This window comes from Monodon monoceros, unplaced genomic scaffold, assembly GCF_005190385.1.
Source record: "Monodon monoceros isolate NGI ecotype Baffin Bay Population unplaced genomic scaffold, NGI_Narwhal_1 Super_Scaffold_11, whole genome shotgun sequence".
NCBI lineage: Eukaryota > Metazoa > Chordata > Mammalia > Artiodactyla > Monodontidae > Monodon > Monodon monoceros.
The window spans coordinates 106541273-106558549 of NW_021703767.1; the positions used below are offsets into that span (position 1 = coordinate 106541273).

At 39.3% G+C, this 17277-nt stretch overlaps 2 protein-coding genes across 10 annotated transcripts in view; one reads left to right on the plus strand and one right to left on the minus strand.

Annotated features, from left to right (window-relative positions):
* Positions 1 to 17277, plus strand: part of VEPH1 (ventricular zone expressed PH domain containing 1) — a 278619-nt gene that overhangs the window by 50223 nt on the left and 211119 nt on the right. For 7 of the 9 annotated variants that reach the window (XM_029214795.1, XM_029214797.1, XM_029214798.1 and 4 more), the window contains exon 5: positions 15714 to 15880. In XM_029214795.1, coding sequence (XP_029070628.1) covers positions 15714 to 15880 — 167 coding nt within the window. Of the gene's footprint in view, positions 1 to 1696; positions 1914 to 8277; positions 8403 to 15713; positions 15881 to 17277 lie in introns of those variants that run through there. The other 2 variants (XM_029214802.1, XM_029214801.1) reach the window with 2 other exon arrangements.
* On the minus strand, positions 2941 to 8511 carry PTX3 (pentraxin 3). The gene is made up of 3 exons (XM_029214803.1): positions 8235 to 8511; positions 7383 to 7787; positions 2941 to 4164 (listed from the first exon to the last, which is right to left on the minus strand). The coding sequence occupies exons 1-3, from the start codon at positions 8362 to 8364 to the stop codon at positions 3551 to 3553; spliced, it is 1149 nt and encodes a 382-aa protein (XP_029070636.1). The 5' UTR covers positions 8365 to 8511; the 3' UTR covers positions 2941 to 3550.

The following is a 17277-nucleotide window of genomic DNA, read 5'->3' on the forward strand; positions in this document are numbered from 1 at the left end:
CTTCCTTTTCTTTTTCTTTTTGGCTGTGGTGGGTCTTCATTGCTGCACGTACGCTTTCTCTAGTTGCGTCAAGTGAGGGCTACTCTTCGTTGCGGTGCGCGGGCTTCTCATTGCAGTGGCTTCTCTTGTTGCGGAGCACGGGCTCTAGGCGCGGGCTTCAGTAGTTGTGGCACCCAGGCTTCAGAAGCTGTGGCGCATGGGCTTAGTTGCTCCGCGGCATGTGGGATCTTCCCGGACCAGGGCTCAAACCCATGTCCCCTGCATTGACAGGTGGATTCTTAACCACTGTGCCACCAGGGAAGTCTTTGAGTGCTATTTCTTAGTGGCTAAAATACAGTTCTGGAAACATTTGGCCTTAGTAAGCTTCTCAAAGAAGAGCTTTCTAATATAAAATTTAAGAAGAGATGAAATAAAAATCAATTATAGTTTCTTCTTTGTTTTCAAATCTGTTTATTAAAGTGAAGTTAGTTGAGTAATTGCAAATACCTAGCTCTAATATTCTATAATATATACTTAATAGTCAACTGTTCTGGATTTTTTTAAAGGAATTAATACTTAATTAAAAGCCAACTCACATTGCAATAGACAAGGAAAATATATCAACTCTATCTTGTTCAGATACTCTCTCTGCAAAAAAGTTGCTCTACTTACATACATATGTAGGTATTAGAGTGACAAAGTGTCACAGTTTGCCTAGGACTGAAGGATTTCCTGGAACAGGGGACTATCAGTACTAAAGCTGGGTTGGTCCTAGGCAAACCAGGACAGTTTGTCACTCTAGCACACATACATAATATTTTATATTTTGTACATGTAATGTATTATATATTAGTTATACATGTATTTTTTCCTCTGAATAACTTGAGCCATCTTGCACAGTTCTTTTACTGTGCTATAATATGATGATGCCCTCAGTAACTATCCTGGTGAGTGAAACTCTTTGCCAGTGTGCTAGACTAAGCCAGCACGCTGATATTTCTCTTTAGATTATTTTATTACTATTTTACACATTTCTTACTTCCTCCTTTTGCTGACACTGTGTATTCTAAAACTCATTAAATGCTATTAGTTTAAAGAAAAGAGTCAGATAGCCAGCTTCCTGAGACTGTAAAGTGTATTTTGTACATATAGTCTGAGTATTTTGAGGGAATAAAGTGCTTGGTCTTTTTTATTAAAAAGAAAAATTGCTCTACGGGATCAGGATTAGATTAAGTGGTCAACCAATAGTGGATTGAAGAAAAGATAAAGGTGTATTTTTTTGTTGTTGTTGTGTAAAAGAAGTGCAGGGACAGGCAGCCTAGGGCTGGCAAGACAGCTTCATAATATTAAAGGCCCAAGCTTATTCTATATTGTTATGCTAAATCTCTTGATCTAAGATGGTTGCTGAAATTCCAGCTGTGATTACCGTATTCCCATCAGTCAGAAGGAGGAAGGGAAAGGGAGTCACATTCGTTATTTCACCATCAGCCAGAACATAGTCATTTGGCCACATCTAGCTGCAATTGATGCTGGAAAATAGAGACTTTACTCCGAGTGGCCATACATACCATTAAAACCAGAATTCTGTTACTTAGGAAAAGAGGGAAAATAGATATCAGGGAACAATTAGAAGTCCCTAGAACACTTATCCAGATTTACTGCTGTAGCAGAGGTAATTTCTACTTTAGTAACTCAAGGGTTACTTTCTTTTTTTCAGTTTGTTTCTTCTCTGCCTTCAGCATGTAATTCCTGTTAAAAATTAGAAGTTCCCTTACATTGAACTCTATCGGCATATGAACTTGCATATCTCTTGGCCAGCATCATCTTGGGTCTCTTGAACAGATGTACTTCATGCTGAAATGTGAAAAGGAATTGAAAGCATGCCTAACTCTCTGCTGAAGGTTTGGTCAAGTATTTCCTCCTTCAGCTCAGCATTCAGAGTCATAGACAGTGGCTAAACAGGGACTCGCATATGGCCACTGTAACCTTGAATTATGTAATCTCCGAGTGTCTGAGACTGACCTGTGACCTCAAAACTGGGAAGGATTTTCTTTGAGACATTTCACCCTGGCTTTGTGGGTCTCACGAGTAGGGTGAAGCTGTATTGATACCATGAGTATATCTTCAAAGATTCCTAGATTTATAGAATTTCACTGGACACTAAGAGTTTAACCCCCTCCTTTTACTGAGAAGTTCCAGAGGAGTTAAATAACTTGTCTAAGGACCAGGCTAGTTAGTTACAAAATGTGGTTTGATAATTACTCCTGGCTCCCTTCTCCACACCTCATGAACAGGAGATGACCTGTGGTTGTTCAGGTCCTACCTTTAGGCGGACACATCATCACTGTGGTTCTACCACATTTCCTACTGATGTTCAGATGTGGCTTTGTGGTTCTTCTGTCAGCCCTTGCTTGCGTCGCCTCTACAGGAAGAGAACATTAGTGTGGTAGAGAGTTATCTCCCCATCTACAGGTTGAAGGGACTTGACTGTTCTCTCCTTTATGCGTAAGAGAATGGGATGTGTATTAAGGGCAGAAGTCATTGTTTCTTTTCCAGATTTTTAGATCTCTCCAATAACAGTCCTAAACCATCTCATGTGAATCTGAGGAACTCTGAATATAATTCATATTTTTTCCCCTGTATACATGGGACAGAAAGTTGTATATGCTCATAGCATCATCAAATTGGAAGGAATCATTATTTCTTCAATTCCTTGATTTCTCAGTTGAGGAAACTAAAACCCAGAGAGATGAATTGACTTAGCCAAGATCATATTTCTTGCCTATGATTTATAGGAAGCCAATGCTTAAAACAACTCTATAGTTTGTTTCTAACGATAGTAACTATTACTATTTACATAACAGATTAGTATCTGAAAACTAATTGCCTGCTTTAGATTTAAAAAAAGTGTGGATTTGCTCCCAAACATTTTAAATTTACAATTAGATGACATGGACTCATTTTTATAAAATATTTTATTTACAGTAGAGATTTACAAAAATAGTCTCAATAAAATTAATACAAAACCATTTTACAATATAACTTATATAACTATCTCCTCAAAAAATGACATTTGATTATAACACACACTACATTTGTATTTGTTAAGTCACATGGTAGTATAAATATGTTCTATCATCATTTTTTCATAATAAGGTGTGTACCAATAACAATGAACAGTGGACAACAAATGTTATTTTATTATTCTTCCAATGTAAAATTCATCTCTGGCCAAAACAAAATTAGCCAAAGAAAAGTAAAACAATTGTCCTTCTGTTCAACCATACAGTCTTTTTTCATTATTTGAGAGTTTATCTGACAAAGACACAGCATTAATCTGAAAGCACATGGCATAAAGTCTAGTAACAATATCCCCAAAAGCCTTCTCCAATGTCTCCCCTTCGACTATTTATTCAGTATTTTGCCAAGATAAATAAAGATTGATCTCAACTCTCTCCTTCATTAGTCTCAAGTGTTCTTAATAATGCATTCAGGTTTTTAGACCTTCCCAAGTGGCATATGCTTAAAATGTGAGTTTCTTTCTTTGGCTTTAAGTAGAGTTTCGCCACACTTAAGAAACGTACTGCGCTCCTCCATGGGGCTGAATCTCCGTGACTGCCCACCCAACCACATTGCCCCGGATGTGACAGGACTCTGCTCCTCCGGTCTTTCTTATGTCTTCATTGCTGAGAACATGATCCCAGATGTTGAAGCCCGTGAGTCTGCCAGAAAAGGCTAATGTCTCATCAAAGCCACCACCCACACAGCAGCCGTTCTTTTCTTGGCCAACCTGCAGGATTCCTCCCTCGGGAACAACGTGACCCGTGGCCATGTCTACAGTGGCAGCCACCAGGTCACCATTTACCCACAAGGCCACGTGCCCTTTCTCTGAATTCCAGGTGCTGCACAGATGGGTCCACGTTCCCAGGGAAATCACAGTATCGGTGACCAGTCTGTTTTCCTCTCCACCCACCACAAGCACGATGGACTGATAGCTGAGGTACAGCTGGATCTCATATGGATTCCTCTTTGTGCCATAGGAAAACAGGACAGTTTTGTTTAACACATCTGTGGCTTTGACCCAAATGCAGGCACTGAAAGCCTCAAGTTTCATTGGTGTTGCTGGATGCACACTTGCAAAAATCTTCTTGGAACGCATGGGGAATAAAATCGCTGTTTCACAACCTAGAGTAGCAAGGGAGTAAGAATATGAAAGAAAATACAAATTCATTCCGAAATGATTCTGGCAGTTAGGCATTTTAGGATGGGCCTTTTCATGACTACGGTTAAAAACTATATGCAGCAATATGTTATGACTTGAGGGGCCCAAGTATAAAATCTCTATAAAGGAAAGAAAACAGGAATAAGGAAAATCAACTGTCTCATTCAGACGCATGTAAATGGAAAAGAAGGCACACAGAGAAATGGTAAAATTGGGTTTGAACTTGGGCACTCTGGCAGCAGGAGCCACACCCTTAACCAGCACACTGCATTGCCTCTTAGTGGTAGAAGAACCCCTGGATTTGGCTAAAAGAGCTGGAATTCAGTTTGTTTTACTACTAGTAAGCTGTGTTGCTTTCGATGAGCCCCACAATCTCTCCAGGCTTTATAGTTATCTGTCAAAGGCTCTTCCATTCTCCTTGTAATATTCTGCAAGTCTGTAAAGAACAAGCATGTAGCAGTCGAGAAGAGCTCTGTGGACCAAAGATATGCTTAAAAATTCTTACTCTGTCCACATGCTTATAAATGCTATGTAAGCCGTAACAGAAAACCTTTAAGGAAGAGTGAATTCTTCCACGGGGTCGGATAGAGTATATATTTCTGCTAATACGCACTTAGAAGGAGACTTTCAAACTTGGGGGTTGGGAGCTTAGTAAATTCCCATCTCTGTCCATCTCCAGGTCACATGGCCAGTCAGGGAGCTGCAGATGCTGAAGTGAAGACCTTTTAGGTGTCTCTAGGAAATAATGTGCTAAAGCCTTTAACAAGTGAGCTCTGCCTTGTGCTAACCTCATATATGCATAAAAGACCATATAAAGAAAGAATTTTTAAAAATCTAAAGTAGGGCTAGGTATTCAGTTTATAACAACCTAAAGAAGATTTACCGTAAGATAGCTTTAAAAAGCAAACTCTCAGAGCTTTTAAAGACTAACTGGTGAATAGAACTTACAGGAACCAAATATCCATGCAAAGTGTGGTAAACTAAGCTAACTGCCTACAAGTGGCTGAAGGCTAGGCTCCATCCTGAAAAAATTAAGCAGATGGACCTTATCCTTTAGAAATAGTCAGAGAAGATAATGAGGTTCAGAAAATCCTAGAAAAATAACTATCATACTAAAGCACAAAATTGGTCCTGTCATACTTTGGTATTAACTTTTTCACTGAATAATTTGTATTTCTGAAGATTTTTAAAAATTAATTTTTAATGAGGTGTTGATTCTTTTTTCAGATGAAATTGGTAGGTACATGCTTTCCTAGCTATGTTATTTAAATCAATCAAAGATCATGGAACAAAAGATCACCATATGCATGGGCATTTGACATACTCTCTGTAATGTTTCAGTAGTGTTCAGAGAGGGTGCCAACTACAGTCTCATGAACTGATTTCCTGTTTAAATAAGCCCAGGCAGTTAGGATTGCATTCCAAAGCCTTCCTTGATTGCTTCTCAGAGACCCAGCTTCCCCTGTTGGCTGCACTGGTTATGTGAGTTCATGGAGTAGAACTGCATGTTGGCAAGTTTTTTTGTGGCTTCTTTTGGGGGCCAGTGATTGAGGCTCTTGATATGTCTTTAAAATGTCAGAAACTCTCTCATGAAATGGCTTTTAACTAATAGGTTTTTCTGATTATATTATCAAAGACCAAACAGAATTAAAACCAGGTTCTTAAGAGGCTGACAACAGAATGATTAGGAATCCCTTAGGAGCCAAGCTGGCAGGAAACCAAGAGAGGAGAAATCAAAGCATGTGGGTAAAAGTATTAGTAGAGGATGTATTATAATAAGAAATTAACATTTTTGAATTCAGAAATACATCCCTCTTGTGCTCTAACTAGTATGCAGAGGTGGAAGTGAAACAGCATAATTCTTCAGTTTTCCTGGTATGTGATATGTACAATGATTTTACATGGTTTGCAAAAGACAAGAAATTTCATCCATTAAAACAGCTAAAGAATTATAATTTGTCTCCTTGTCACTTACATTGAGGATCTATTGTATATTTGATTTTATGATTTTTCCCCCCTCTGAAGCCCTACTTAATATTTTAAAAAATATGTTCTGTACTGATAGTCCTCAGTTATTTAGGAAAGACTCATATTCTGGTATGGTTTCTGCAATTTTAAATGCAACATGCTCTCACACATGCATGATTCTTCTCCTACCCCATCCAATAAGAGTTGCTTTATTGGACATAAAGAAAGGATGGTGCTTTTTGTAATTGTTTTCTGTTCATAAGATGCTCAGGAAAAGTGTAAGTAATATTTTCTTACATAGGACACAGATTTTCTAATGTAACCCACAATTGTTACATCACCATTTCTTAGAAATTTTGATTTACAAAGGAGTGTTACTTGGCTCCAAATCTACTCTTTATTTCCTTGAACTGTCTTTCAAATGTATTATTTCGAGCCCACATGTGTTTGAAAATTCACTAAGTATTACATGGGACTTCGACAGGTTGCATCTGGTTTGAACTGCCTCTCTCCTGTTTCACCCTGATCCTCCACATCCCTGGGGTGCCACCTGGATACCAGTTGGCTCCTACATCTTACTGTCTCTCTTTGGATCCCTCAGCCTCTGGTTTATTCCAAACCTCACACCCTGGACCTCACTCTGGCGCTCATTTCACAGACCCGAGGGCTGGGGGGACCCCTTGGGAGATCAGATTCAGCCTCAAGTCTTTTGTTTGGAACTGGCAGGGAGGAGGGGCCAGCCCAGGGATTGGAAACCCTTCCTAAAAATTAGGCTGGGCCCTGAAATAGTGCGGGGAACCAGAGCTCCCCTAAAGAGAGAAGCCGGCTAAAATTAGACGAAGTGGAAATCCCTAACGGAGGGAAGCTGACACCGAGAGAGGTCACGGTTATAACCGGCCAATAGAGCTCCTGTAACGCCTGGTCGGATCGGGTGTCAGTCTGGGGCCCCTTGACGTCTATTTCAAGACTGTGATGATTACGTGCACATCTATCCTCTGGATTCCTCGTGACTGGAGACTACTTTTGAAAGCAACTTTCCCGCCTTGTATGGTGTGTCTGAGCTCTGTGACCATGCATGGAGAAACAGAAGGGTGTGTGTGTGTGTTTCCTCCCACTAAAGCCTCCCCTAGAGGGTTGGCTGACTCGGCTTCCCGCAACTCGCGCTCCGAGAACGAAGCCGCGTGGGGGTCCCCGCCCGGCCCAGCGTCCTCACCTGCTGGCAGCCAGCGTCCTGCCGCCCAGCCCTGCACAGCGCGGAGGTCGGCCTGCGTCTGCCGCAGCTCCTCGAGCACTGCGCCAAGGGCGCGCCCCGCCTCCTCCTGCGGCTGCAGCGCCCCGGCTTCCTCCAGGCGCGCCAGCCTGCGGCTCGCGTCGCGGCTCGCCTGCAGCAGCTCATCCAGCGCCCGGGCCAGCCTGGCCTCGGCGGGGGCCACCGGCGCGCACGGCCTCGCCAGGCTGCCCGCCAGCCGGCCCAGCTCGGCCCGCAGCTTCTGCAGCTCACCCCGGAGGACGTCGTCGGTGGCCTGCAGCAGCATGCCCTCCCGCATCTGCGAGTTCTCCAGCATGATGAAGAGCTTGTCCCACTCGGAGTTCTCCCGACTGCAGTCGCACGGCGTAGCTAGAGCACGGGACACACACGCGTTACCGACCCGCCCAGGCCCTCCTCGGGTGTGCCTTGTAAAATGCCGACCTCCCTCTGTGGTCCCAAGTACTCATCCCCAGTACCCCCCTTTCCTTTCAGGATACCTGCAAAAAACCAGCATGTAAATATCTCGAGTATGACAGAAACCATGCAAGTTTATATGAAGTTGAACTCTATGAAATTGCCGTTCATGGAGCTCAAAACGAGAATATAGGCGATTTCATACAGTTCGACCCATTATGTATCTCTGACAGAAGTAACTTTTTGAAAACTCTCCCTTTCCTAACGTGCTTTTTCTCTTTTGCAAAACAAACTAATTTTTTTTGCTTATTTCATTGGCTACAAAATATATGTATAATACTTAGACCCAAAGAGGCGGATATGTAATTAGGATTAGCAGAGAAACAGTTAAAATGAACTTACGGTCCTCAGTGGGATGGAGTCCATTGTCTATTTCATTGTCCAGATTCACATACATGAGCTCATATTCATCCGAGTTCTCGGCCGACACTGCAGACCAGAGAGCACAAAACAGAATCACAGGGAGATGCATTGCTGAAGAGACAAAGTTCTTCCCACAGACGTCGGGAGCGGACGAGACAAGAGGCTCTCAAGTGAGTGGAGAAGGAGCGGAGGAGAGTGAGAGGCAGGAGCTGAGAGCCCTTAATAAATGCTGGGGAAGGTCTGAATGGGGATGAATGAGTAATGCCAGTGGCACTGCGTTCACGGGAGTTCCCCTGAATTGGGGGGGGGGGGGGGGGGGGGGGGGGGCGAAGGAGACGTGGGGAGTTGCACAATAGTAAACCACAAAGGTTTACACTGCAGTCAGATTAATTGGAAGAGGGTCAGAGGGGAAAGAGGTGGGGAGACTGGGCTAGGACTGTCTCCCCCTGGGGATTAGCTGTTGTAACTTGAATTGGTAGCACTGAAGGATGAGAGGGAGGGGAGGGGTATTAGGGGGAGAAATAATTCAGCAGGCATAGAGGTGTGAAAGCAAGAGCATCATTTCAGCATTTTGTGTGCACTCGCATTCTTTCACCACCGTTATGTATAGAAAATTTTTTTTCACTTTGTACACAGTTTTACAGGTCTAAACTGTGAAACTTACTCTGATTTCAAGATAAACCAACACAGTAAAAATTTATATGGCTCTAGAAGCCAAATCCATTCCGAGTTATTCCACCTTTAATCCTTCTGGAGTTGCAACTATACTTTTATAAATGGACTTTCTAATGACAAACACAGCAAAATTGGTAAACCTAGAATGAGAAGGAGCTGGGGAAAAGGAATTAACTGATTTTAGGTGTGTTTCTTTTCATAACCTGAAATTATGTGGATATATTATTTCACTAGGCTTAGAGTCAAAGATCATGTTTCTAAAGTAAATTTAGGGATTCCTGCTTCTGCCAATATATGGAGATCTATATAAGCTGAAAACTCTGGTGAAAAAAAAAAAACCTCGAAATGTGTTTACATTAGAATAATAATAAAAACTGAAAATGTACAAATAAGCTTCCAATAAAGTAAGGGAGATATCCAGAGGCCAAATAGAGGGAACCAAAAACAGACCAGTAAAGCCCAAGAGCTGATGCTAGGCCCCCTCCCCCCAGGGGAGGTGAAGGGGTGGACATGTTGTCTGTTCTGTGATAACCAAGTGTTAATGGCCATATGGGAACAAGGCTTAGGCCAGGATGAGGAGTTACCTATTGGATTTCAGTTGGTCTCTGCCCTAGCTCAAGAAAGTGAGAAGTAAGCATAGCTCTCTTTGACTGAACTCTACAGGGTCTCTGAGAGTTTGTGACTTTGGGCCTGCCCTCATACATGTTCCAGATTCAAATGTATACTGTCTGACACATATTTATTATTAAAAATAAATTCATAATAAAAATTATTTAAACATATGAGGGAACAATCCACCATAAATTAGAACCAACAGAAACCAAAAGGGATTAGACACCCCTCCCTCAAAAATTTCACTTATTTAAAATATCAGCTAGAAACTAGAAAATAAGTGTGTTTAAAGTGATTTAAGATCTACAGGAAGGAATTGGAAACATGAAAAAAGAAAAAGACACTGATGTTTTTTAAAGAATCAAATATAACTTCTAGAATTAAAAAAAAGTTAATTGAAATTTTTAAAAAATTCAAGGAATGGATTAAATGACAAATTAGGCTGAAGCTGAAGAGAATATTAAGGAACTGGAAGAAAGAGCTAAGAAAGTAATTCTAAAACCCTTTCATTGTTCAAGACAGGAAAATTAATTTTTCTTTGTTAGTTCAAGAATGTTTATCTTTTAAAGGACAGCCACCAAAACCAAAAGGAAATAAAATGTCCAAATAGAAGGAATAGAGTGAATTAAAAAAAAAAAAAAAACTTGACCTATTCAATAGGAAGCAGTGAAGTAGGGAAGAAAAGCATAGACAGAGCAAGATAAGTAAAAAGCACAATGTAACGTAAAAATAAATCCAAATATACCAGTAATCACTATAAATATTAATGAAACAAACTTTCAGTTAAGAGACAAATGTTTGTCAGATAGAAATATTTTCTAAGTTCAGCTATAAGTCACTTACAAGAGTCACACATAAAACATAAGAATCTAGAAATCTCGAAAACAAAAAAATTTAAAAGTGGTGAGAGAATATACCATACAAGGGCAATTCAAAAAAGCTAGCATAGTTGTATTAATATCAGTCAAAAGTAGACTTTAAAGCAAAGAGAGAAATTAAATTATGATGAAATGCTTTACCAGGAAGATATCTCAGAACTATCTGGTAGTTTCAAAAAAAATATGCCAAGTATTGACAGACTTATAAGAAGAAATTGACAAATCCATAATCATAAAGACAGATTTTAACGTACTTCTCATAACTGATAGGTTCACTTCTGTCATAACTGATCATTCAAATGCCAAAAAACTGCGAAAGGATACAGAAATTTAAACTACATAATTTAAATTTTGATATGATGAAATATATGGAACATTGCTCAGAAGGTTTGATAAGCAAGTTCTACCAAGCAAGGAACATGTAATCCCCATTTTATATAAACGGCCTCTGAGAATAGAGTGTGCAGGAATGCACTAAATTCTTTTTATATGTCTAGTAAGTATGATACTAAAAAGAGACAAGGTCAGTACAAGAAAGGAAAACTGCAAGTCAGTCTCATTTAAGGATATAGATGTGAAAGCTCTAAATGAAGTATGAGCCAAAATCCAGCGATCTATGCATTAAAATGCATCATAACCAAGCTGAGTGTATTCTAAGAGTATAAGATTGATTAAACATTAGAATATTCATTAATTTACTACAATAACAAGTTAAAGGAGAAATCATATGATCATGTGGACAGGTGCAGAAAAATCGTTTAATAAAATTCAACTCTCATTCATGTTCAAACTAGGAAAAAGACAGGAACTTAAACTGATAAAATCTAAATACCAAAAATGTGTAGAAACATGTTACATACATTATGATGAATCCTTAGAAACATACTCTTTAAAGACAGGAATAATAAAACGATACCAGTGGACGCTGGTTCTATTCATCAAAGTGTTTGAGGTCCCAGCCGGTAAAGTAGGACAAAAAAGAAATGTAAGGAATAAGGATGGAAAGAAACGAAGTTTTCATCAGTTATTGTAAGTTGATTATCTATATACAGAAAATCTAAGAGACTCTGAAGACAGTTTATTAATAAAAGAACTAAACTTTTGCTGGATGAAAGGTCAATGTACAAAAATCAGTTGCTTTCTTAATGCAGCACATAAATAGAAAATATCTTTAAAAGACCAAAAACTTTCATTTACAATAGCAACAAATATGGAATACCTAGGAATCTATTTAACAAAAGATATATAAGGTACAGCTAATATCACAAAACTTTGACAGACATAAAAAAATTACATAGAAGAATATATCAAGTTCTTGAATAAGAAGACTCAGTTTCACAGAGATGTCAATTATTCCAAATTAGTCTATATATTCAATGTGAAGAAAAAAATCCTAACCTAGTTTTTCAAGGAAGTTGACAAACTAATGGTAAAATTTATATAAAGTAGAGGAATTTGAAGTAGAAGAAATTTGCCCTGTGAGATATAATGATTTATTATAAAGTTATTGTAATGAAGAAAGTATATAATTGGTGAAGGTATGACAAATAACCAGAAACAGATCCAGATACATGGGAAACTTTATATACGAAAGAGGTATTACAAATCAGAAGGGAAACAGTTGGCCACTCAATAAATTGATCTGGGACAATTGTTTATATACACACAAATATATATTTATAATTAGATCCCTTCCTCGTATGTACAAAAAGTAAAATCCAGATGGATTAAAGACAAACATAAAAACGAAATCATAGGTACTTCCCTGGTGGCGCAATGGTTAAGAATCCACCTGCCATTGCAGGGGACACAGGTTCGAGCCCTGGTCCAGGAAGATCCCACATGCTGTGGAGCACCTAAGCCCGTGCGCCACAACTACTGAGCCTGCACTCTAGAGCCCGAGAGCCACAACTGCTGAAGCCTGTGCACCTAGAGCCCGTGCTCTGCAACAAGAGAAGCCACTACAATGAGAAGCACGTGCATTGCAGCGAAGAGTAGCCCCCACTCGCCGCAACTAGAGAAAGCCTGCACGCAGCAACGAAGACCCAACGCAGCCAAATAAATAAAATAAATTTTTTAAAAAATCATAATGCTTTTAGGAGAAAATATAGTAGAATATTTTTATGAACATATTCATTATATTAGGGAAAATTTTCTCAATGACAAAATCTTTATAAACCATAAAATAAAAAATTTAAAAATCAACTCCATTAGGATTGCAACTTTAAAACTAATAGACCAAATATTAGTGTCCAGAATAAATAAGGAACTTCTACAAATCAATAAGAAAACACAAACATCCCAATCGAAAATAGGCAAAGGATATGAATGGCCAAATCACGGCAGAGGAAATGACCTGAAAACATATAAAAATGGTGCTCAGCCTTACAAGTGATTAAATAAATGAAAATTAAAACAAAAAATGAGGTGTCACCTTACACCCCATCAGATTGGCAAAAACCGATGTCTGTCAAGACCAAATGTTGGCAACAGAAACATTCATGCTCCTGGTGGGTATGTAAATTGTTATAATCGTGATGGTAGGCAGAATAATGAACCCCTCCCCAAAGATATCCACGTCTTAATCCCCATGACCTGTGAACATGTTGTGTTTCATTGCACAGAAGATGGAATTAAGGTTACCATATAAGGAGATAATCCTAGATTATCCAGATGGACACAGTGTCATCACAAGGGTGCTTAAGTGGAAGAGAGGCAGAAGAGAGAAGCAGAGGAAGAGGTGTAGTGACAGAAGCAGGATCAAAGAGTTGCTCTGTAGCTGACTTTGAAGATGGAGGAAGGAGACCCCAAAGCAAGGAATGCTGGTGGTCTCCAGAAGCTAGAAAAGCCAAGAAACGGTTCCTTCCTACAACCTCCAGGAAGGATCCCAGGCCTTCCAGTACGTGGATTTTAGCCCAGTGAGACTCATGCCAGACTTCTGTATTATGGAAACATAAGATAATAAATTTGTGTTATTTTGGGCCACAGTTTTTGTCCATTTCTTATGGGAGCTATAGAAAACTACTACAACCACGTTGCAAAGAAATTTTGGAACATGTAGAAACTTAACTCTGAGGGAAAACCCCACTGCTTTGCTACTTAATTATGTGGTCCAGGGACCATCAACATCACCTGAGAGCCTGTTAGAAATTCAGATTCTCAGGTTCTACCTCCAATCTGTTGAATCAGTATCTGTGTTTTAACAAGTTGTCCAGGTGATTTCTAGCACATTAAGCTCAGAATCAGTACCCAAGGGAATATTTCGCATTTATGCACAATGAAATAGTCTAAAACGTGCAGCACTATTGGTGAAAGCAAATAATAACAATAATAACAATAATGAAAATCTTCCAACCATATAGTATATGAATAAATTGTTGCATATTTATACAATAGAATACCATACAGCTGTGAGAATAAATGAAGGAGAACTTCTTGGATATAAAACTTCAATACAATGTTGGATGGGAAAAAATATGTTGCACAAAGATATGTACAATATACTATTGATATAGAATTTTAAAGCATGCAAAGAACACTATAAATGCTTATTGATATATTCACATACAATTGAAGTGTAAAAACATTCACAAGATGGTAAACACCAATTTCAGTTTGGTGGTTGCCTTTGGGGAGAAAAGGAAGTGAGTGGGGTGGGAAGCAATTATGGTACAAGGTTAAGTTTTGGTAAAGCTGGTTGGTAGGCACACCAGTGGTCCTTATATTTTTGCCTATATTTGTCTAATGGCTTGAAATATTTCATAATGAAGAAGAATATATTAGCTTATGAATGAAATTTATAGGATTTCTACACCAAAGTGTCTTCATCAGTTTCAAATTTTTAAAAAAGCCCTTATTTATTTTTGTATTCTTTGATCGAAATCCAAGTCAGCTAAAGATGACTAATCTGGGTTTTCCCTCTTCAGGGGTCCCAGGACCTTTAATGAGTATTGTTCCTGTCTTCAATTACAATGACAGTTCCATTTATTGTGGCCTTTTTTAGCAGTTAATCAGTATGTCTACATAGCTAAGTTCTGTGAGCTAATGTGCTTTGTAGAGATTGGGCATGACATTGACAATTCCTGATCCTTTAAGAAAAAGCTCTTAGTAAAATTAGTAAAAATAAGCAAAAATAAATAAAAAAATAAAACAATGTTTTTTACATTAAAAAATAAACCTGAACATTTCCAATACCTTGGAGTCTGTGGGCATATGCCTAAAATCTGTTTGAGACTAATTCTATGTGTGGAAAAAGCAATTCTCATTATTTATCGTCACCGAGATATATTCACCATGACCCAGGATCACCCTTTCATTAACTTTAGTCATAGATATTCTGAAAATTCTGGCCTTATTTTCTTAATCCTCATATCTAAATGTCCCCACCATTTACTAAGGGTCTACACATGTATAATCACTGCTTATTTGATTCTTTCTGTGTAAGTCTTCTATATACAGAGCCAAATTTAAAGTAAATAGAAGCAAGAAAATTCTTGTTCGAGAAATCCCTAGAAACAAATTCTGAGACATTTAAGTTCCTGAGAGGATTTTTCGAAAGAATCCATACCATAAAATGAAAAGCAGGTGTTTCCCATATGTTGTTTGCTGATGAGTCCCTGCAAACCTTACATCATATTTTTTTCTTCAGGTTCTGCCATTTTAAACCCAGTTGTCCATACAAGCCTTTGAGGCAGATCACCTGTGACAAACAACCTGAGTCTAAACTTCCCTTGAAATAGTGCAGAAATTGGGGATCTAAATTTGCATTGCTACTTTTCTAACTCTTCGTAAAAATAAGGCATAGTTTCCATGTATCAGCTGTCTGAATCATGCCTCCATGTCTCTCAGGAACATGAATACATTCCTCTGCACTTTTTTTTTTTAGTTCAGTTTCATTTAGATTCATGCTTATGTCACCGCTTAGTTTTCATTTAAACAGCATCCAAATGTTGTTTTTCATCAGGAATTCTTTATTGGAACTGTTTCCTTCTCAAGGGTGTTGTCTGGTTACTGTCAAATTTTCTTTTCCCCATGGTGCATTACTCAGGAAAAACTTTCATTAGATAATAACGCTGATCATATCATAAAATATTCCCTTTTATGGAATCTGTTTAAATAATGATTCAGTGATTTTTCAGAATAAGGTACCATGTTATTTTTAGCAGACGATTTGGCCATTAGTCTGTGCTATTTAATATGTGAGGAGGTCCAAAATTTGTTGCATTGATAATAATGGTATTCTATGGCTCATGGGCTGATAAAGTCATCATTTCTGTTATTATTCCTTCAACAGGTAATGCCATGTTGTTGAGGGTGTTACCTGCTGTGTACGATAAGCAGCCTCAGCCAATTAACAGACACCTGACAGAACTCCTAGCCTTGATGTCTCAGCTGGAACAACCAGAACAGTACCATCTTTTACGGCTTTTGCATGTAGCTGCAAAGAGGAAGCAACCGGAGGTAAAATTTATGTTATATACATGATGGTTCATACAACCGGGTCTGTTTCTGGGTATGTGGACAGGATGTATGCTTCAGCTTTCCTCTCTCATGTACCTGTGCATGCTCACCTTTACATAAAAGCACTCATTCACTTTTTCTAGAATCATAAAAGCGAGGAGGTAGTGGCAGAAGTTGGATACTGTCTTAGTGTTCTCTAGAGAAACAGAAGCAATAGAATGAATCTATCAATCTGTCTATCTATCTGTACATACATACATACATACATATTTATCATGAGGAATTAGAGTTGGCTTATGCAATTATGAGGCTAAAAAGTCCCACAATCTGCCGTCTGCAAGCCGAGGACCCAGGAGAGCGAGTGATATAGTTCCAGTCCAAGGACCTGAGGACCAGAGGGCCGAGGGTGTAAGTCCCAGCCTGAAGCCTGGGGAAGACTGATGTCCCAGCTCAAGCAGTCATATGCAGGCCTTCAGCAAATTGGATGTGGTTCACTCATACTGGAGAGGGCAATCTGCTTTCTCATTCTACTGATTTAGATGCCAGTATCATCTGGAAACACCCTCACAGACATACCCAGAGTAATGTTAAACCAAATATCTGGGCACCCTCTGACTCAGTGAAGCTGACACATGAAATTAACCGCCACAAGTACAGTAATACAAACACAACCAATGTGCAAATCTGTAGCCATTGCAGGACAGCTTTAATGAAAGGTCAGTGTGGTTGTGCAGTCCTAGGAATCTACGGTTTCTCAGATAGGGCCAAGGGGGAGACCTACACATGCCTTGACTTATGGGGAAATCAGACTGTAGTGAGAGCAAAGGCTCACTTTCTAGATAGCAAATTACTTGTTCTTTGGATTCAGGTAAAAGATTGTAATAATTAGGATGCTTGTGATTATCAGTAACCGAACACCCAACCCACAGTGGTTTAAACAATAAAAAGAATTTATTAGCACATGCAATGGGGAAAAACCTTCAGATGAGGCTTGATCAGGGGCTCAAATATGTGAGCAGAACAGCTTCTGTATCTCCATTTCTCAGATTTTTGATTTCTCGGTGTTGGCTTCCATTTTCTGTAGGATTTCTCCTTGTGGGCTCCGGATGGAGCTAGGGGTTCTCTAAGCAGTATGCTTTCCTACAACATCCAAACCAGAGTCCTGATAGTCTCCGTTTCAGACACATGCTCTACCCCTGGAGCTTCTCCTGAACCCTGAGGATACTCACATAGAAACTAGAAGCTGCCAGGAAGGAGGAAGTAGAATTGGATTCTGGAGGGCACCAAGACATGTGCACAGTACAGATTAATGGTCAGCCAAGGTTATATATGGCTGCATCTTCGCTCCATTTTCCTGATAATATCAATATCCACCACTTGAAAAACCAGTCAACACT